Source organism: Talpa europaea, assembly GCF_964194135.1.
Source record: "Talpa europaea genome assembly, chromosome: 14".
In the NCBI taxonomy this organism is placed as follows: domain Eukaryota; kingdom Metazoa; phylum Chordata; class Mammalia; order Eulipotyphla; family Talpidae; genus Talpa; species Talpa europaea.
The window spans coordinates 80,853,326-80,874,952 of record NC_140082.1 but is presented as its reverse complement, the minus strand read 5'-3'; the positions used below and the strand labels follow the sequence as shown (position 1 = coordinate 80,874,952).

The 21,627-nt window shown below is 52.0% G+C and overlaps 1 protein-coding gene across 3 annotated transcripts in view; it reads right to left on the bottom strand.

Annotated features, from left to right (window-relative positions):
• The window catches only part of PCSK6 (proprotein convertase subtilisin/kexin type 6), a gene marked incomplete at both ends in the record, with an annotated part of 162,505 nt that continues 140,878 nt past the window's right edge, over nucleotides 1-21,627 (bottom strand). For 2 of the 3 annotated variants that reach the window (XM_084253905.1, XM_084253907.1), the window contains 9 exons: nucleotides 1-98; nucleotides 1,450-1,562; nucleotides 3,466-3,595; nucleotides 8,979-9,082; nucleotides 11,840-11,927; nucleotides 14,117-14,313; nucleotides 15,242-15,344; nucleotides 20,930-20,968; nucleotides 21,129-21,308. In XM_084253905.1, coding sequence (XP_084110031.1) covers nucleotides 1-98; nucleotides 1,450-1,562; nucleotides 3,466-3,595; nucleotides 8,979-9,082; nucleotides 11,840-11,927; nucleotides 14,117-14,313; nucleotides 15,242-15,344; nucleotides 20,930-20,968; nucleotides 21,129-21,308 — 1,052 coding nt within the window. The remainder of the gene's footprint in view (nucleotides 99-1,449; nucleotides 1,563-3,465; nucleotides 3,596-8,978; nucleotides 9,083-11,839; nucleotides 11,928-14,116; nucleotides 14,314-15,241; nucleotides 15,345-20,929; nucleotides 20,969-21,128; nucleotides 21,309-21,627) is intronic. The other variant, XM_084253906.1, reaches the window with a different exon arrangement.

The window sequence follows — 21,627 nt, the reverse complement described above, 5'->3', positions numbered from 1 at the left end:
CTACCCGGCCAGGAGGCACGTGCGGCAGCAGAACTGAATGAAGAGCTTCCGTTCACACAGCCTGTTGGACTTCACCATCTCACAGAATGTCTCGTCAGCTAAAGCCCCGCCAGGAAAGAAAATGGGGGGAAAGGTCAGACTGTGGGGCCTGTTAAGATTGTTCCAGGCCTCCCTCTTTGAGCCTTTATGTTAGGCAGGGTGGGGGACCCAGAGGACAGGGGGTGGCAGCCAGGGCAGGCCTTCCAGCCTCCCACCCCTGTGACAGCTGGCATCTGAGGGCCCAGGCTGAATCTGGGGGAGCCAAGGGAGTTCAGGAAGGTGCCTGGGAGTGAAGTAGGCAGGGCAGGGAGAAGGCCCATCTGCTCCTGCGCATCTGTCTGTCCTTCCGGACAACTGTTCTGGTGGGGAACTTAGGAGGAAGATTCTGGGGGAGGCAGGAAGCAGAAGTGGAAGCTGCTGCTGTGGTCCAGGGGACATTCTAACCAGATTGGATGGGAGGGTCATCAAGGCAGAGGAAGAAGCCAAGGGGTAGGGTAAGAGCCCTGGTGCATTTACAATGTGTTGTTACACATGGGGCCCTGGACACTGCCCAGGACAACCTCGCTTTCTGGGGCTGGATGTATAACCTGAGTAGAGGACTCCCCAAAGAGAGCGCTTCCTGGCCTGTCAAGGGACACAGTGCTACAAGCCTAAATAAATGACCAAACACCAAGAAGGCCTTGTAGTTCACCAACCACCTTGTGGCTCACAGCGTGTACCCAGGACTCTCTCCTCAGGCTTCGTGTTCTGCTGGGGCAGGGGCAGGGCCAGCTCTATGCCTGGGGACCCTGGAGGTGGGAGCTCCCCTCTCTGCTCCTCCCTTTGACTTGTGGAGCCAAGGAGGTCCCCTCCCTCCCACAGCACGCCTGCTCACCAGGCCACCCAGCCAGAGACCTCTGCCAACCCATCCGCTAATTAGAACCCCAAGTTAGTGTTTGATCTCCCCTGAGTGGCTGTTTTCACAATCTGCCCAAGTCTCCTCATAGCCTAGAGAGCTGGGTCCTGTGGGCCTGTGAAGACTTCATGAGGCTGGAACCCTCCAGACCTCTGAGCTTGGAGCCTCTCCTGCTGTAAGTCACGGCACCCAGCCGCCTGGGGCTGATGGCCGGAGAGTGGGAACAGAACAAGAACAAACATTTTTTAAGAGTCACTCAACAAAGCCACCAGCAGAGCTGGAATGCCTCTCTGGTCACTGTGAGAGAAGCCTTGAGGGGAGGAGTGTTGGGGGGGGCATCAGAGGTGGGGTGGGTAGAGAAGCCTGACATGGCCAAGCAAGCACAGGAGGGGCTGCCACCCAGGCAGAGGGGCTGTCATTCCTGCATTGTCTTGTCTTTCCCTTTCTGCCAGAGGCCGGCTCCTCCCAGGGCAGCCCGAGGGTAACACAGCGTCCCGACAGCGGCCAGTGCTCACCGTTGCTGCACGTGTGGTTGGTGATGCATGCGTTGCCCAGCTGCGTGAAGCCCGCCTTGCACCTGCTGCAGTTCCTGCTGGAGCCTTCGCAAGTCAAGCAGTTCTCCTCGCACCTGGGGGGAGACAGGGGCGTCCACTGCTGTCAGGGAAGAGCCCACCCATGCCCAGAGGCCCCCTCCCCTCCACGCCACGTCCCAGCTTGGTCCTCTGCCAAGAGGCTGCAACTCTGTCCCCAACCATGGCCTGAACTTGGTTAAGAGTCTGCCAGTCTTTCCTCCGGTCTGACTGCACCGCTGCCCTGTTAGGGTAGATGTGGTCATGGCCGTTGGCAGGAGCATGCCCAGAGAGAAGCGCAGGTCCAGGTCTCTGAGACCTGCTCACCTGGCTCTGCGGTGCCCACCCTGCAGGTGGCTCCTGAGCAGCATCAGCACACCCTCCCCGGGCAGCTTGCCAGCGGTGCCAGCTGTGCACTTGGAACTCAGGCCAGGCTCCACCCAGGGATGTGGCAAACCTGATTCTGGACCTGGGCTGGGGACAGCTACTCGCCACCAGGCTGAGCTTCCTTCCCAGGTGATGCCACCTGGGGTGGTGGTGTGGTGGGGGGGAGGGTGTCCGTCCAATTATGCCCTAGGGGCAGGACCAGGGCTCTATCCAACCAGAATATGGTGGCCTCAGGGGTGGCACACGGGCTGGCAGGACATGTCCCCAGTTTTATCAGCTTAGAGTCACACTTGTGCATCTGCATGTGAAGATCTAAATGGCTACAACAGAGGCCGTGTGGCCTGCAAAATCCAAACTACTTGCTATTGGGCCTACCCAGAGGCAGATGCTGCCTGAAGGCTGGGGGCTGTGCCCCAGCCATGCTGGACAGCGTGAGGGCTTACACTGGGGCTGCAGCCTTCTCTGAGCGCAGCACTGAGTCTCCAGCACCCAGAACTCAGTGATTGCCCAACCTGTGCTGCGAGCCCACAGGGCCCTGAGTTGGCCGCCATCTGGGCCTGTCCCCTGTGGACAGCTCTTCATTTGGGACAGGTGCCACCTGCCTGGTCAGCGGCTAGATGCCAACAGGCTCCCATGTGCCTCTTTTTAATGTCACCCTCCACCAAGGTGTGACTGTACCCCAACTCTGCTCTCGGCCTGGATGAGAGGCAGCGTCTATACCAGTGCAGCTGAGGATGCCCCCCAACTGGAGTATAGACTTGGATTTTATATTGATAAAAATGGATCCTGTGGGCAAACCTGCCTTCGCCTTTCTGACTTCCTCCTCCTGCAGCAGGAGCCTGGCCTCGCCCCCACCATACACCCAGGACCAGAGGAAGGCTCTGTCCTGTGGACCCCATTCCTAGGCACTTTGGGGAAGCCCCTTTCCTGCTATATCTCCTGGTAGCCCCCCACAGGTCCTTGATGCCACAGCAGAGGGCACTGCTTCCCCTGGGATCCTCCCAGCTTCTCTTACAGATGACGCCCCTCCAGCACAGGCCCTTGATGCCACAGCACAGGGCACTGCTTCCCCTGGAACCCTCCCAGTTTCTTTTACACATGACACCCCCTCCCGCTCTGTGAGCCCAGAGCTAGGGACCCCAGCCCCTCAGAGGGTTGTCAGTTATGTCTATGATCTGGGGACACCCCTAGGCCTGTCTGAGGGTGGCTTCCACTGGAAGTAGGGGGAGTCACCACAGAGGAGACCTAGCTCCCCAGGGTGTGAACAGTGCCAGGGGGCACCTGTTATTCTGCTTCCTGCCAATCCTGGGTGCACAGTAGGTCCCAGCAAACACTTGTTTGACAAAGTAAGGAAAGCCACACGCTAACCTGTGACCTCGGCGATCGCTCACTGCAGAGGCCTTCCTCTGTGAAAGGTTCCTGGTCACTCCTGGTCACTCCTGGCACCCTGCAGTAGTGCCAGGGAGCACACCCTCACACCCAGTGGGGTCCCCTCAACCCTTGCTGCTCCTTTGCAGGCACAGCCGATGGGTGCTCCCCAGTTTGACCATGCATGTGTGGGAGAGGACCATGTACCTTCGGCACACTTTGTGGGGCAAGCCTGGCATCTCCTCGGGGTAGAAGCCCTCGTCACAGGCCGGTACACATCTCCAGTCCTGGAAGTGGAGGCTCGGTGCGCAGTGAATGCATTCCTCTTGGCTGGGCCCTGAGGGTGCAGGAAAGTAGCAGAAGTCAGGGACTGCCTGGTTATCACCATGGCCCTGCTGCTGTACCATCCAGACATGCCAAGGTCACTGCCCCCACCAGGCTTCCCGGGGCCATGGCACCTGCACTGGGATGTCCTGGCCTCTCCTGGAGGTGAGCATCACACCTCCAATTGGTAGACAGGATGTGGGGACATGAGCCATGCCTGGCTCACCTCCCTGCTCCGGGCCACGTTCTCTGGCCCAGATTCCAAATGCTGCCATCCCAACAGGCCAGGCCCTCTTGCTAGAGCCAGCCACGTGTGGCTTGAAGCACTTGAAACAGGGCTGGAAACAAACTGAGATGAGCTGTGAGTGTAAAATACATACACACTGGATTTCAAAGGCATAAATTAAAAAAAAAATGTGAAATAGTGCATGAATTTTACTGTATTGATTCCATGTTGAAACGATGGTGCTGTCCATACATTGGGCTACATAGGATATGTTATAATCATCTTCACCTGTTTCTCAAGGACATTTGGAATCTTTCTTTTTAAGCCCCCTTCCCAAGAAGGACTCCTATTAGAAGGAGTCCAGGTACAAAATTCAGTGTTAAAATTGGGCCTAGAATGTCACACAATGTACTAGGAGTCATTTTACAAATTGATCTTACTTGCAAAAATGGATTTAGTTCTGCCTTCAACTGTATCCTTAGGTTCAAATGTTTAAATAGAAATAATTCACCAAATGAGTCACTGTCTACTTGGAGTTTCTCTTGATAGCTGTAGAATGGTGCTCAACGCCCCAGCTCACCAGCAATTACATTTTTCACCATTGTAACCTTTTTTCTAATTATTCAAACCATTTTACCTTTATTCCCCCATGCCCCCCACCACATCCCTCTCATCCTTCTGGCACTTTCTTCCCTCCATTACCTTCCCTTTTTTTTTTTTTAAGATTTATTTATTTATTTATACAAGCACTGGGTACAGTCAGAAGTGCAGGAGGGTGAGAGAATCCACCAGAGACAGAGCAGGGAGCAGAACAGGCAGACTGACGAAGTACACTGCTGAGGGGAGCAGTGGGCAGGCAGGAGAGGTCTGTGCGCCATGTGGGACCCTTGCCCAGTGGCTGGGGATCGAACCTGCACTGAAGAGGCTGCGGGCAGCTTCGTAACCCAGCGCTCAACCGCTGCGCCACTGGGGAGGCCCCTCCATTCCCTTCTTAACCTCAGAAACAAACCTCACTTCTCATATTAGCGCCTGCTACTTTCTATAAGCACTTGGCTTTGTCCAGTTGTCTATTGTGAATGTCCAATATTTATCTTTATCATTCTGACTTGCTTTACTACACATCATTCCCTAGATCACTTTCCATAATAAAGACAGTGCTTCAAATACGTTGGATTAAATAAGATGTGTTGATTATTTCTACCTATTTCTCTAGGAAATTTAACATCGCATCAGTGGCTCCCACTTGGGGTGTGTATCTTATTTCCACTGGACAGAACACAGGTGAGACAATGTGGGGAAGAGAGGGAAGAAATTTTGGGGAGTGGTGAGGACTGATATTTGGTGTGGATGGACGACCAGGACATTTTCAACAACAGAGAAGTGACTTAGGGCTTACAAAGGGACAGAAGTGCTGAGTGAAGGGTCAAGGGCCAGGGAGGAGAGCTGGCAGCTCAATCAGGAAGGCTCATCAGTTCGGGGTGGACACGGCTTAGAATGACGACACCAGGCTGGTGGTCTGCGCCACTGTTCTCTCACACATTCCAACAAGGAAGAGCTGGGTGTCCAATCTGTGCCAAATGTCCCCTAGGGCACCTGGTGGGATGTCAGAGAGAGGCAGCGAGGTACCCCTCGGCTGGTCCCATAGAGTGTCGAATCCAGGGCAGAAATAGTCTCGGCTGCTTACAGTAAAGATCCCTGTTCAAGGTCTTCCTCCCACTGATATTTGACCTCGGCCTTAGATTCAGGCCTGGGAGCTAAGGCAGTGATATGTGGCCCTTTTCCTAGAGTCACTCCAGGTCTAAGGAGGCTAGGGTGACTAGGGTCCACTGTGTCCAGGGAAGACAAGGGTCTGCAGGGCGGCTCCACCAGCCACAAGGCTCAGGCTGGGGCTGGCGTCACAACTCTGCAGCTTTAAGGCCAGAAGGGGATGTGGAGTTCACTAGGATTGTGAGCAGGAAGCAAAAGTGGGAGCATCAGAGGGTCACTGGGCCTCTGTAGGGACAGCACACATCCTGCCCAGGTGTGCCCAGTCGTGCTGAGACACAGAAGAACTGCCAAATGAGCAGGATTCTGTCTGCCTTATGTCATTCTAGATGAAAGGTAGTCTTGTGCTTCAGCCAAGAGCCTGTCCCTCCTCTACCACTCCTCCTTCATGTTGGTGGCTGAGTTCCTGGAAGATTCTGGAAGCTGTCTCCTTCTATGGCCCTTCCCTGCTGATCCCTGCTCCCCAGGATATTCTGCCTCGATCATACTAGGGTTCTTACTGTCTGAGGAGCACTAAGGGGGAAAACACACTTGCTCTGGTTTATACTTAGCTTAATGCTAAGCAGCAATGTATCAAACACTAAATGCTAAATGCATGTACCAATCTTTAAAGCAGGAGAACCCATAAAATCAAGAAGATGGAAAAGTTCTGGGAATGGGAGGTGGTGATGGCCACACAGCTGTGCGATGCCTTAAAGCCACTGAAGTGACCCTTCAAAACAGTTAAGATGGTAAATTTTAGGTTATGGACATCTTACCATGATGGAAAAAAGCTGATTAAACACAAATTTCTTACACAAACTATTTTCACAGTTACTAAAAATTACGAAGTTTATAACTCCACATCCCTTAAGGAGTCCATTAAGTCACCAGCTTTTACAAGCTTCAGACACTGTAAAAGTGCCCACAGATCACAGTTGCAAGAGCTAAGTGGTTGTGTTTAGGCAGGAGCCGCCCCATCGCTGGCCGGGTCTGGTACAAGGGAGAAGGCAGGAGGTGGCGGCTGGCAGGAAGGGCACTAAGACTAAGCTGTGAAACGCTTTCCTTTCTCCTGCGTTCCCTCTTTAGAACACAGTGGGTTTTATCTGCTGTTTCACATCATGCTCTGGGGCAGGGGTCTGAGTGAAGGCTGCCCCTCAAAGGTGCCAGGGCACTCCGTGAGACTTGGCACATGGCTCCTCACTGGCTGCCAGTCACCTCCCTGTCCCAAGGGTCACCTCCCTGCAACAACTCCTAGCAGAGGGCCCCCTGCCATGTCAGGACACACTGGAGGGGTTACTTGGACCAGAGGTAGGCAAGAGGTTTGTCCCCACTGAGATTCCACCACAAGCATAGGGGCGCTGGTGCCCTGGGGTGAGGACAAATGCAAGCATGTCACTCTCCCTAATACCATGTCCAGTCCCCTGCACAGGTGGGGGGCAGCGGCGATCTCTGATGGGAACGAGAAGGGGAAGGCCAGGCACGCCTGGGGACAGTGGATCCCAGCACTGACCCACCCCTGACATAATAGCAAGAAGCCTGGCAGACACGAGGGCAGGGAAGAGAGGTCCTTCTCCCCAGCAGCTGCCATGGGTGGGTGCACACATCCCGGGAACTTAAAAAGAACCCCGACAGGTGGGTATGGGGAGGACAGCCTTAGATCTGCACATGACTGAATGACATGCAGAAGTGATGGGAAGTCAGGAGATGGAGAACAGAGAACCTATAAGGACTATAAAGTTGTTTGCCGGCAGGAAGTCTGGGGATGCGGAGAGAGAAAAGTAAATTAGATGATGGAAATCAGAAGTGTTATAAAACCACACACCTGAATTTCATTGAGTCAAGTGACTATGACATTTAAATAAGTGTCATCAATGGTGTTCCTTGATCAACCTGGGTTAAGCAACGAGTCAAAGAAACAAAAAATAAAGAAACAAATAAAAAGGCAAGGGCAAAGCGTAGGAGAAACTGTTACTGAGGCTGGAAGAGCTTCCAAACTTGGAGACGTCCCCCTTCTTTGGGGGTGTCAGGAAGGCGCAGCTCTTGGGGGCTTTAAGAACCTGACCTTGCCACAGTCCTGCTCTCCCTGGCATGTCCCCTCCTGGAAGCACAGGTGATGCCCACGTGGGGCTCATGCAGCCACACTACTGCCCGTCCTGCTGCATTTCCCGGGGTCCGTATTATGGCAATGGTGATTTTGCAGAGATTCCAACATAAACAATTCTTAAATTGTTATTGCAGCACAGAGTCTAACATGGGTTTCTTAGAACAAGGACCACAGTGTTGGGGGGGGGGGAGGAACGTCCAGAAGAGAAGCCTTAACCCCAAGTAGATCTGAGCCCACAAATTCATAATGCATTTCCGCATTCTCGCGCAAATAGCTGCAACATGACAAACCAATAAAAATGAATGGATTCTCCGCTGTTCTGCATAAAAACTGTGCCTGGAAGACATCTGCGCTATCATCTTTGTGGGGAATTATAATATGCATAAAATTGTTTATAGAAGTCTTTACCTCTCCGAATAAAATGTTCAACATAAGTGAAAATAGGTACAAGGAATGAAGGCTATGTTTTAAAAAGCCTCCCTCCCATCAGCACGGGAATCTGCGCCCACCTCTCCCCTCTGGATCTTTATGGCATTGAATCTGAGCTGGTGCCAATCTGCAGCAAGGGCTGAGCTTCCAGGCAAGACAGCTGACAGTGAGCACCCTTTACAGCCTGGCTGGCTTCTAATGCCAGGAAACCTGGGATGTTCATTCAAAGCTGGCCCTTGTGAATTTTTTTCCCCCACTAAAAAAAAAGTAAAAATACATATAACCTAACATTTACCATATTAACCATTTTTTAAACTTTTTTAAAAAAATTAATTAATTTATTTATACAAGCACTGGGTACAGTCAGAAGCATGGGAGGGTGAGAGAATTCACCAGAGCCAGAGCGGGGAGCAGAGCAGGCAGACTGATGAAGCACACTGCTGAGGGGAGCAGCGGGTGGCAGGAGAGGTCTGCGCGCCATGTGGGACCCTCCTCCCGTGGCTGGGGAGCAGCCGGGGATCGAACTGGCGCTACAGAGGCTGCGGGCAACTTTGCAACCCAGCGCTCAACTGCTGCGCCACCGGGGAGGCCCCATATGAACCATTTTTAAGCGGACAGTTCAAGGGCATTAAGTACATTCACACTGGGGTGCTACCATCACCAGCATCCACCCCCAAACTTCATCTTCTAAACTGATACTTCATACCCATGAAACACTGAGTCCCCAGTTTCATGCTGCTCCTGGAAGACCTTTGTCTTCCTGCTGCAATACACACAGAAGTCCCTGAAGCTCTAGTGCTTTCTGGTTTGGAGACAGACTCTCCACTGGGGTAACCCAGATTCTGCTGGGCTGGCATAATGAAATCAACGCCTCTGCAGGGAGGAACTCACCCACGCAGGTTTGGCAGGTGGGATGGCATTCCCCGCATTTGATCTGCTCGGAATCAAAGTAGGTGCCCGGTTCACAGTCTGGAATGCAGCTGCCCCTCGCAAGGCTGTTGAAAAGACAAAAAAAAAAAGGCGGGTTTTCATATCCTTTCCAAAATTCTTATTAAATTACGATTTGCCCCCAAACGCCTTTCATAAGAGGAAGTGAAAATTGCTAAAGACACAGCTCTTTGTGTCACTGAAGGTTCCCAGCTGATGAAAGCCAGAGAAGCTGTCCTGAAGCCAGCTGGAGGCTAAGGCAGAAAAGACATCAGGGCCTGGAGCCAGGGGCCCAGTCCTCACCTCTCTCCTGGCCTGTGAGACCAGCATTAATCTAAACCCCACGAGGACAGCTGTAGTAGGTGCTAATACTCCTCGCGGCCCACTGGCAAGGTCTCCTCTGGCCCTTGAAGTTAGTATTGCAGTAAAGCTGATTCTGAAACTCAGATCTGTTCCTGCCTCTTCCTTGCTTGAACCTTCCACGCTTCCCAATGAACTGGCAGTAAAATCCACTCGAGGCCCAGCAGGCCCTGCCTGGTGCAGCTCCTGCCTCTTCCTGCTCTGGGAGGCCTCCGAGGTCAGGTGTTCTAACTGCAACACCTCCAACTCCTCTCCTGTTAACTGAGTCACCCCGGATCCCGCCTTGTGGGGTCGCTTTGAGGACTAAATGAGCAAATACACTTAAAAGACTGGAAAGTGTGTGGCACACAGCAGTGTGAGTACACGTCAGTTACTACATTGTGTTTGATACACAGGTCGAACAGCGCTCCAGGGTGTCTGTGAGGTCCAGAGAACCTGCTTTTGGGGAGACACTGCAGGGGCTAAATGCCTGCCTGTATCCGGGCAAATGCCCACCTATGCTCTACCGCGTCATGGCACCAGGGCACTGCAACTGGCAGTTAAATCAAGTCTTTAATAACTGCCATTCCTGAGAACGCTTCCTGCATTTATCCCCCTAAAGAGATGGATGGCCAGGCGACAGCAGCTCGGCGGCTCTCCCTGCTTTAACGTGACAGCGATGATTTGAAGCCACAGCTTAAGAGGATATTGGGCAATAAAAGGAAGCTTTCTGTGGATTATGGCTGACGATGTTTTCAGAGTTTGCGTGCCTCTCCCTGCTTGTCAGGGCCAGAACCCCTGCTTCTGTTTGTGAAGCTACTGCCTGAGAGGTATTTTCTCCCGGTGACACCATTCCTGACCTGAACATGTGGTCCCCTCATCCCCAGGGGACCCGAGATCTACAGGAAGCAGAGACAAGCCCTGGGGCTCCCCCGCACATCTCCACTGGGAATCAAGTTCCAAGTTGCAATCAAGTCGCAATCATAGAGCAACCCCCCACCTCAGTGACCAGCCTGAGGTCTGGGGGCCTTGGTGGGAGCTGCCGTCAAAGCCGGCCTCTCCCAGGCCCCAGATGAAGGGCTGGCTCTGTCATCCCCCACCCAGCCCCTGTCTTTTCCCTTTTGGGGACCTCCCTCCTTCCTCACCACGGCATCGTGTCATGTCTAATCCTTCCTTGCCCAGCTAGCAGGTTTAAATGATCACAGATAGGGCTCCTGACTCTGGGGGTCCTGCTTCCCCTTCCTTCTAGAATCCCCCCAAACTTGGGCGGGGGACCCTCATGTCTCCCACACCCTGATCTGAAGAAAGGTGCAGGCAAAGGAAACATTGCTAAGGCAGCAACACTGTGCTTCCTGGGGAAACTGTTTCTCTCCCTGTTAATAAAATGTTAGTAACAATATCTGCTTCCTGGATTGCTGGGAAGCGTGAATGAGGCAGCTTTGTGAGCACCTAGAAGAAGACTGCACTTTAAATTTTTCTCCCTACCCGCTCTATTTCCAAAAGAATCAACCCTACTCGTGAATTGCAGGCCCAGAACATCTGGGTAGCATGGCAGCAGGCGCAGGTGGGCTGCAGGTCTTCATGAGACCCTGCAAAGTCTGCTCCCGCCAGGATCAGCAGCATCCTGGTGACCTGGGAGCTGGCAGAGATGCAGGCTCAGGGCTGCTGAGAATTTGCATTTTAACAAGGGCCCAGGGTATGTGCCTTGCACATTTTGGGGTGTGAAAAATTGCTCTTGTAGACCCTCCTCTTTCCTCCTTGACAGGCAGACTCTAGATTTAGTCCCTGGAGTGATCGCCATGTAATTTTGAACAGGATATTTTCTAAGCTTCTAGCTAGTAACACAGAGGAAGAAGCAATGTATATTTAATTGCATTAAATGCAATTTGGTTACATCAAGCAGGCTAAACAAACATTCCCAAATATTCCAATGAAAAGCATGAACCAGTAAAATGTATTTAACAGCGACACTTGCTGAGCTTGGCGGAACAGGGAGAGCCAGGCATGTGAAGAGCAGTCACAGATAAGGAGCTGCCCTCCGGGAAGGGAGAAACAAGAGGTGGGGAGAGTGAGGACAGAGGGATGGAGAGACAGGAGGATGGGCTTTTTGGGATCCTGCTCCCTTGCCTTCGCTAGGAAGGGAGACCAGAATAAACGGGGTTACTGGTGCCTAAAAATGGGCTCCCTTCCAGCTCCTCAGGCTCCCAGCAGCCAGCTCCTGACATGCGAGGACTAACTGCTGCTTTTACCCATCGTCCAAACACTGCATAAAATGTAGAGACTGTACCCATCCTTGAGCTTTCCGGCTCAAACACCAATCTGCACCTGCAAACATGAGTTCAGCAGACTCAGAATCTTCATCCTGAAAGGCTCTGGTCTCTGAAATTTTAGTTTTTAGGGAAAAGTTGCAAAAATTTGGGCAGCAGTGATAGACACAGTTGTCTGCAGAAACACGGCCACTCTGCAGGCTTGAAGGAAGGCTTTACCTGAATCCTTCTTTACAGACCGTGCATTTCTCAGGTTCGTCAATGCACTTTTTACAGCTCGGGTGGCATTTAAGGCAATTTTTCTGACCTGGAGAAGAAGACGACATGAAAAAGAAAAGGAGGAAACAGAAGTGAATCCAATCTGGGTGGAACAAGCTGCGGGCGTTTCAGGGCGGGGTCGATGCACCACCCAGTGTCCATCACAGTTCTCTCATCTCTCTTTCTGGAATAAATTAAAGTCCTCAAACAACCCAGAGCTTTGGAGGTGGGTCCCTTCTAAGGAGGTGCGCTGTGGTTCTGCCTATTTTTTTTTTATGAATTATTTTATTTTATATAATTCTTACATCATTTTTCATTTTTGCATAATGTATGCATTTTCATTTTGGTTATAGTCCCCATACAACTCCCACTCCCTTTCTCTGACCCTAATCCCTCTTCTCCTCCCCCTACCCCCCACTGTAGTGTGTCTCTGGTCTACAGCTGCTTGTTGATTTTGATTTTTACTTTATTGCAATTAGTCTTTTTCCTGGTCCCTTATTTAGGTTTTCTACATTCCTGCTATTGTCTTATTTCGCATGAGCCCTTCCAACTCCATCCATGTTGCTGCAAATTGCATGGGCCAACCACTATGGAGAGCTGTGTGGAGATTTCTGGACCTACTAAAGATAGAGCTTCCATAGGATCCAGCAACTCCACTCCTAGGTATTTACCCAAAGGACACAGAAACATTAATTCCAAAGGGCACCTGCACCTCTATGTTTATAGCAGCACTGTTTACAATAGCTAAGCTTTGGAAACAACCCAAATGCCCACAAATAGATGACTGGATCAAGAAGATGTGGTACATACACACCATGGAGTATTACTCAGCAATCAAAAAGGTTCTGCCTATTTTAACAGGACTGAAGCCAGCTCCTGGCTGAGGTGTGTTTAATCAGAAGCAAGTCTTTATAAACATGATGGGATAGAGTGTGGGGGTGTCTCTGAGCTCCCCCCTAACACCTTCATAGGGTCTACATCAAGATTTGGTACTTATGTCATTGACCAGAATCAACATTTCCCAACTTTGCCCTGTTAGTCCTTGCTCTACCCCTCTTTATCTTTTTCTTACTAGAAAACCAGGCAAAACCAGTTGAAACTAAGACAGAGGTGGAAGTGTGACACAACCTCATTATCATATAAAGAGCATGCCTACCAGCTCAGTGACAGACCCTGTCAAGACCAAGCTTAGAAGAAAAAGGGGCGTGGATACAGTTCCTGGAAAATCCTCCCAATTTTTCTGAAATCCTGCTGACACAGACCTGCTCACCTCTCTCCTTCCTGAGTACTCCCCCAATAGTCCCTACTTGACCCCAAATCTAGAAGATGGTCTTTTTTGACAAGAGTCCACCATGTTCTCAGGTTTGCTGGCTCCTGATTAAACTTGATTTCCTTCTACCAGGGAAATTTGTTTTTGTCTCTTGAGCTTTGGCTTATGAGTGGTGAGTAGCTAGACCCTGAACTCCAGAAACATCTATAGACACTGAGAATGAATCGATGACACCTGTCTTACCTCATGGGGAAATTCTGGGTGACCACTGGTCCCACCTGGATTTTAGGTTATCATCTGGGCCACTCACTCTAGCACCTCAGCAGCCTCACCTGGTCCTAAAAGCTGAGGGTTGCTTGCTATACCTTGGGCCTCCTTCTCAGGGTCTCCGGGCAGCATTAAACATAGCAGTAGGTGCTCAGTCAAGATGTGTGGGTGACCAAGGATAGTTGATTTTTGCAATGGGAAATGAAACCCCAATGTGAGCTCAGCAGGTCTAGCTAGCAAGGACTTCAACCCAGTTTCTAAACAGGAGCTGAATCCCTTGACCCCCATTCAGTGCTACAGAGAGGTCCAGTCTTTCCTGCAGGAGACATTGCGGGACAAACAGCAGAGAACCACCCCTCCCCCAACCCTGGCCTTCATCTTTTGAAGCCTGTAATCAGACTGAGCCTGAGATCAGGCGGTCTAAGTCACCCCTCTATTCGGTAATGGACACTGACTTACAGACGGGCGACCAGGGATGTGGGTCCACATCATGCAGCTGTTCTGTTCAGGTGTGTCTGGGGACCGTTATTAATGAAGGAGGTCAGAGGTCTGAGGACCCTGATTTCACCACCTCGCCTTCCTTTCTCAGAATGACATAGCAGGGCAGGAAGCAGAGGGCTGGGACAATTCTCCCAGCAGAGGGAACCCTAGGCCAGAGATAGGCTGAAGCATCACTTCTACGCCCATGGACTTGCACTTACTTTCATCAGCATAAAACCCAGCAGGACAGAGCGTCACACAGGTGTTCATCTCCTGATGGTGATAAAACCCGCGGCGGCATGTGAGGCACTGGGTCGGGCTCCTGCCCAAGCAGGTCTCACATCCCTTGTGGCACCGGCGACAGCGTCTCGCTGCTGAGTCCCCAAAGTAGCCCAAGGGACACACACTCACGCACTTCCTGTGGGGGCACGAGTGGGAGAGGTCTTTGCAGGTCAACCCCGAAGGACCCCCCAACCCCACCCCTGGCTCAGGTTAAGGCAGGGCAGCTGAAGGTTAAAGCTCTGATGCCCACTGTCTGGGGGGCACAGCTGAGAGGTTCCTGAGTACAAGGGAGAGAGACGAGGACTTGGGTAAGAACCCGGGAATCCTTTCTCACCAGAGCTGGGATGATTGACCCTTGGGGTCAGGGGCACTGATGACCCTCCCAGCTGAAAATCTCTCCATACCCTGCAGTTTCTGCATTTGCAGATTCAACCAAGCGATAGCGCGATTAGTCGAATCTGTGAACGTGGAACCTGTTCCATGAATAAGTGGCCCCGTGCTGCCCAAGCTGAGCTGTTCGGGCCAACTGCACTTGACTTTTAGAATTTTCAGGTCCAGCAAACACCACCACTGGTGCCGGTGGGGAGTGAGTCCCATGGGCAGGGAGGAAAGTCAGCGGAACCGCTGCCTCTGCACAGAGCAAGGTGAGTGTGCTGTGCCCTGGACCCGACGATGCCAGGGGCATCACACCTGTGCTCCTGCCCCCCGAGCACCACTGCACCCCTGCTTGGGTCCTGAGGGGTGTGCTCCCCAGGCATGGTTGACAACGCTGATTTGTAGATTATAATTGACCCCTAAAATGACACTTGTCTACAGGTCCCAAGTGTGGCATTCATTGTTGTTGAACAAAATGGACAGGAACAGCATCCAAGCAGACCCTGCAATGCCACAGTTTCTGATTTCTCAGTAACAAACACAACATTCCAAAGCAATGAACCGCAATGTGATCTTGGTGGTGTTGGGATGGGGTGGGGAGACACAGGGGAGGTTACATTGATTGCTAAGTGGGCAGAGGGTCTAAGAAGGAAGTTCCAGAACATGCAGATGGAATCCGAGCCCGTTACCTGCTGGTCTTGACACTCCCCAGGCTGAAGTGGACACAGTTAAAGCACTGGTCTGCATTGGGGCCATCACAGCCTTTGTCACCACACTCGGGATGGCATGCACCTTAAAGAAATAAGCATTTCCTTTCACCTACAGAGAGCTTTCTCAACCAAATCCAGCCCCCGGGCCCTGTGTCAGGCTAGGGCGGCCTGGTAGGGCCAGGAAAAGGTTCCCTGGGAGTTGGATGCAGGGCTATAGCACCCAGCCCCTTGGGAATCTGGCCACAGGTGGGCTCAGCCTGGCTGGAGCCCCAGGGTCAGAGGTCTGAGGACTTCAGACAGGGATGGCCAGCAGTATGGGTTGGGGTCGGTGATGGGAAAGGCAGTTTGAGATACTAAGGAGAGGTTGGATAGATGGGAGGGCAGGTAATGACCTGGTTCCGTTTATTCCCCTTGTCAGGAAAAAAAACAGAAGACGAAACTTGCAAGGTGACCACAGACCTGCACATAGCAGGGGAGGGGGAGGGAGAGGAGTTAAAATCAGGGAGAGAAGAGCATGGGAGACTGTGGTGATGGATCAGGGGTGTCATGGTGGTGGGAGACTATGCAGACTAGATCGGAGGGGAGAAATCAAATACATCCAAAAATTAACAAAGATGAAAGAAAATAAATAAGTTAATAATAAAAATTAACCCACAAGGTTTTGGTTGCTGGAGGGCAGGGAGTGAGTTAGGACAGAGGAGATGAGTTGCTGGCCAGCAGCATTTTGTGGGGACACACGGGAAAGACAAAAGTCCCCATTCCCTGCTGCCACAATAGGGCTTTGCTCTTCATCCATCTCTAAAGGCCCTCCAGACCTCCCCAGGGCCAGGCCCAGCTTATTTTGCTTCCCTCCCTGAAGGCTGATCATTGTTGATATTTCCAAAGGTTTTGTTGTGGGACCACTGTGAACCCCTCTGAAAGCCCCGTCCATCCTGCTACCCCCTAGTGGCATCTCCCAGTCGGGGTCCCTGGACACCTGGCTGAAGCGCCTCACTGAGCAACACCCCAACACACCTTCCCCAGCTCCAGCCCGTTTTGCCACTTTATTATTATTATTTTTTAAAGATTTAATGGTTTATTTTCTTACACCTTTGTTAATTTTTGGATAGTATTTGATTTCTCTTCATAGTTCTCCCACCAACATGGCACCCATGATCCATCACTACAGTCCCCTGTGCTCTCCCTCCCCTTTTTTGCACCCCCCCCACCATGCTGTACACAGGTTTATGGTCAGCTTGCAAGTTTAGTCGTCTTCCTTTTTCCCCTGACACTTGGTTTGGTTTCTCTATATTCCAAATATAAGTGAAGACATCCGATATTCATCTTTTTTTCTCCTGGCTTGTTTTGCTTAGCATAATCCCTTCCAGCTTCAATCCATGTTTTGGTATTTTACAGTCGATTCTTACTTGCTTTGATTCTTGTCCATCTTACCCCAGGCCATTTACTTTCTCCTCTACTTTGCCCCATTGTTTTACATTTATTGTCCACAGTATTGCCAACACAGGAGCCAGTAGGCACAGGCCTTTTCAACACACCCACCAGCTGTGGCCTCCAGACTCAGAGACCTAATTGACCCAGGGCCTCTGTCTTTCCCTGTAGCAGCTTCTCTGCAAGGCCCAGAAAAGTAAGTGGTAGGTCTGTCTCATCTGACAAAGCAAACAATTTCCTCAATCTTAAGAGATTTGGGGGGATGGAGAGGATTCCAGACAGGAGAAGGGGAAGCTCCTCTTGGGCAGGATTTAGTCTGGAGTGTTCACTGCTAAATTCCCAGCACCTAGAAAGGCACTGAGCAGAGCTGGAGCACCATAAACATTTGGAACAAGTGGCTGAAGTCCAATCAAGCAGCTGAGGAGGAAAAGTAGAGAGGAGACTGAGAAAATGCAGGTGTCCTCACCATCTACAAACAGAATGTTCTAGAATATCTCAAGACAGAAGTAGCCTAGGGGAAGAGCTTGGAGCTTGGAGCTTGGAGCTTGGTTTCCAGCTGCTGGTCCATGTGTGTAGATTTTACCCCAAGCCCCAGAAGAGAAGTGCCCCCTCTCTCCCGGGACCTCTCTTTGGTAAAGAGGTTAGTCAATCACCCCAAGGGGAGCTCCATACAAGCTTGGGGTGCATCCAACAGCAAGGATAGCAGAACCCCAGCAGGGAGGGCAGGTAGGTTCCTGGCATTGTGGAGGCCCAATAGGTAGAAAGCTCAGAAAAGCACTGTCCAGGCAAGGATGCTGAGAGACAACCCCCTCCACAGTGAGACACCATCTAGACACCCTCCTCAGTGTGGTTCTCAACATGTCTCAAGAGATCCAACATCAGATTCATTTCCTCCATGAATGTGAATTAAATCTACTTGCTTGGCTGTCTCATCCCTATAAACTAGGCCTCCTAAGAACGTCCGTGGTTTCAGCTGCAGCTGACCTCGGTCTCTGGGTGAGCCATGTTATTCCTGTTGCCATGAGCACTTAGGCCTGCTGTTCCCCTCTCAACAGCCACCCCTCTGCAGGCCTCAGCTCTTGAAGGCCCGAGAGCTGGCCGAGTTGCTTAAGGCTTCCAGGCCTCCATCCTCAGGTGTCCAGTGAGTATGGACCTGCCTGAGTCTGGACCCAACACGGTGCCAACTGACCAGTCAGGTGACCGTGAAGCATCTTCCCTTGCCTGTCCAGCTGTCCTGTAACAATGTCTCCAGGCAGAGGCCCAGCCCTTGCGTGGATGACCACTTGGTCCTGACTGCCCTCAGCACACACATCCTCCTCTGCTTCTCTCCTGAAGCCCAGGCTTCCTCCCCTCGTGGCCTATGCATCTGCTGGCCACTCTAGGAGTCACCTCCAGTGCTTCCTTCAGGCACCCCAGTCTGCCTCGGGTGTGTGTGTGGTAGGGGGGCAGCCTAGGACCTGCTTCTCAACCAAGCATCCCAGCGATTCCCTGGGGCAGGCTTGATCACGGCCGTGTTTGGACTCTTCAGCACCAGCTGGCTCTGTGGCAAGAGCCCGGCCACCACCAGGGCTCTTCCCTCAGTGCCTCAGCCCCTGCCTTTCCCTGGTCCCTCCTTCCTGCTGGATCCCCAATCTTCCTGACATGCCAGCACCCCCCCCCTGTATCCAGTTGGATTCACACCCACATTTACGTTGGGAACTCCAGACCCCCACTGCCTTCACTTTCTACCTCCTAGGCTCAGGGATCAGGTGTCACTTGGCTGCCTTCTCTGCCCCATCTCCAGGGAGCCAGGTCAGCTGACCAGATGTTCTTTTTGTGCTTTTCATAAATTCATTACTGAAGCACCACTGGTTCATGTCATTGTTAATATTATTTTGGAGGTACAGGCCCTCCCCTCAGTGTAGTCACCATAGTGCACTCACCACCAAGGCGCACATAGTCCTTCAGTCCTTCAGTCCTTCAGTGGACACACATAGGCCCACTGTGCTCTCCTCCTAGTTCCCCCCCACCCCACCCTGTTCTGCCCCCTCCCCATCTCCCTCTGGAAGCTTCAGCTCTGTGGTCAGCTTTTAAGGGTTGGTTTTAAAGCTTGTCTTTGTCTGACCCTTTGTTTGGTTTCTCTCTATAAGTGAGATTTATTTATTTATTCATAAATCCATCCAGGATTTATCTTTCTCCTTGTGGCTTATGTACGTGAGCCACGTCCCTTCCAGCTCCATCCCAACTGCCCCCTCTCCTGCGAGGACAGTCAGGCCCATGCCATCCACGGTGGTTGGACTCCCCCTCTGAGCCGCCCTCACCCTTCCCCTTTACTTCTTGTCCAGCGAGAACTGGCCCCTTCCCATCTGCACCCCCATCCCTGTGCTGCCCAGCTCCCTCTGCTGCTGACTCCTGGGAATAGGGCCCCCTCCGCCTGTTCTGGCGAGCCCTGGCCCCCCAGGCCAGCACTTCGAATTCTGGAGACTCTCTCCTCACCCTCTCCGGCACTCATCCCTGCAAGCTCTGGGCAAAGTTTTTAATAATCATCACCCACTTCAAAATCACCCCTCACCTTGGGCCTCCCCTGGTGGTGCAGCGGTTGAGCACTGGGCTGCAAAGCTGCCAGCAGCCTCTGCAGCACCAGTTCGATCCCCGGCCACCTTTGAGGGTCCCACATGGCACGCAGACCTCTCCTGCCACCCGCTGCTCCCCTCAGCAGTGTATTTCATCAGTCTGCCTGTTCTGTTCCCCACTCTGGCTCTGGTGAATTCTCTCACCCTCCCGCGCTTCTGACTGTACCCAGTGCATGTATAAATAAATAAATAAATCTTAATAAAACAAAAATCACCCCTCACCTGCATTCTCTTTCCCTGAGCTTTTGCACCCTGCTTGTCTGACAGACGCTTCCCCAGGGGACCAAGCAGATGTACCATTCCACCTGGCCCTTGTCAGTGCCTGCTCCTCCTGCCCGCCTCACTTTCTCCCCCCCTCCTCATCCCTCCCCTCCGTTCCCCAACCTCCTGACTCTTCTCCTTTCCTTTCTCCCCCTTCCTCCTCTTGGTCTCTGTCCCCTCCTCACTTTCCCTCCTTCCCAATCCACTGTTTCCTCCGTTCTCTCTCCTTCTCCTGCCTCCTCCCTCCCTCTCCTCTGCCCCCCAAATCCCCCCTCTTCAAAATTCTCTCTCCTTTGCCCTCCACAAGGGCATCTTCCTGCTCTTGCCTCTCTCTCCCCTCTCCCAGTTACTTGCCCTCTGGACTGACTGGCCCCCAACACTGCAGGGAGCTTCCCTGAGAGACAGGCACTGTCCCATCACCCAGCGGCCCCTCCATCTTCCAGACGGTTCTGGGAAGACTGAGTCACAGGGTTTCAAAAACAGTCTTATGGGACAGCAGCATAAGGTTAGAGTCAGGAGCAGATTTTAAGAAATAAAAAAAAAAATACCCAGTCCTTTATTAATAATTACTGAGCCTTGCCACAGTTTATAAATCACAGGGGGAAACAGAGCAGATTAGTCCATACATAATTCAGCGCTCCATTTTACAGGAATGGTAGCAGAAATTTAATATTGAATCAACCATAATTTATACTTGATATGTATTGGTAGAATCCCCTGTTTGGTTACTTTTTTTCCAGAAGATACTAGATAACTCAAAGCATCAATAGTCTTTAGATATCAGCCATCATTTATCAAGTAGCCTAAATGTTTATGAAGGAAAATATGCCCAACCAGAAACACTGTGTCTCCCCAGCCACAATGGTGGGACGCAGGGGGTCTGGCTTCCTGCCTTCCATGCTAATTAAGATGTGCCCAGCCCAGAGGCAGCCTCCAGGAAGGAAGAAGGAGGCCTAGTGCCAAGGACCCCCTATCAATGGTGGGGCTGGAGAAAAAAATGAGCAACCAGGTGCCCTGACTCCCTGTGTGAGCCTTCAGCCTTTTGCAGTTGGCATCAGTAGCTACAGACCGGAGACCCTCCCCTGGGTCTTTATCCAGCCCTCAGGGCCTGGCCTGCTCCACGGCTACCTCCTCTCCAGGCTACGTTCATTCAACCCTACCGTCCTGAGCCCCAGAGATGCATTGTCCTTCCAACACTGGCCATGGACACACCTGAGAGGCTGCCATTAGGAGGTGGACATTCAAAACAGGCTCAGAGGAAATGGGGTGCCCCAGGGCCCAATCCCAGTTCTGGTTGGGCATATGGGACCTCAGTTTCCCAGCCTGGGAAGGTTGGAGAATACTTACTGGTTTGAAGCATACTTACTGGTCTGTAAAATATTGGGAGAGCCGTGGGTGGAAGGAGCTGTGTGAGTGCAAATTGCCGTCATTATTACAACTTCCATGAGAGAAGGAGGACATACTATCATCACCCCACCTTTGGCCTGGAACAGCCCCACATTTTAAAAGCTACAGTGGAAAACCAAAAGTGGCAGGGGCTGGCCACCTGGCTTCCCCTTCTTTACCTGTGTATTCTTCTTCTTCTTCGGGGATCTCAGCCTGGGATGGTGACACAGCAGCTTTGGGGGGCTCCAGCTCCGGGGTGGAGAGCTCCAGCATCCGGGAGCGGGACTGGTGGGAGCTGAAGGTGTTGTAGGGGTGCTCGGCTGTGCCGTATAAGATGAGGCTCCATTCTCGAAGTTTCCCTGGAAGGCATCAAATCCACAGTCACCTAAGCTAGAATTCTATGCTCTTAGGAAGCTCTGGAAGTGCTCGGGCCCTTTGGCCTCCCAAAGGTCACTGTCCCAGAAGCCCCAGATGCTGCTCCGCTGATACCCCAAGCCTTCCTCCTGCAGTGGGGCTCTGGCCTACTGCTTCACTTCTAGTTACCTGAGGACATACCTACCACCCAGGCCAAGTTCTCCCCACCCCCCATGATTGGCAACAGCCTCCTCCCCATCTTGGAATATCCAGTGGGTACCCCCAGGCTAATATGCCAACAAGCTGCTCAGAGTTCTGTTATTT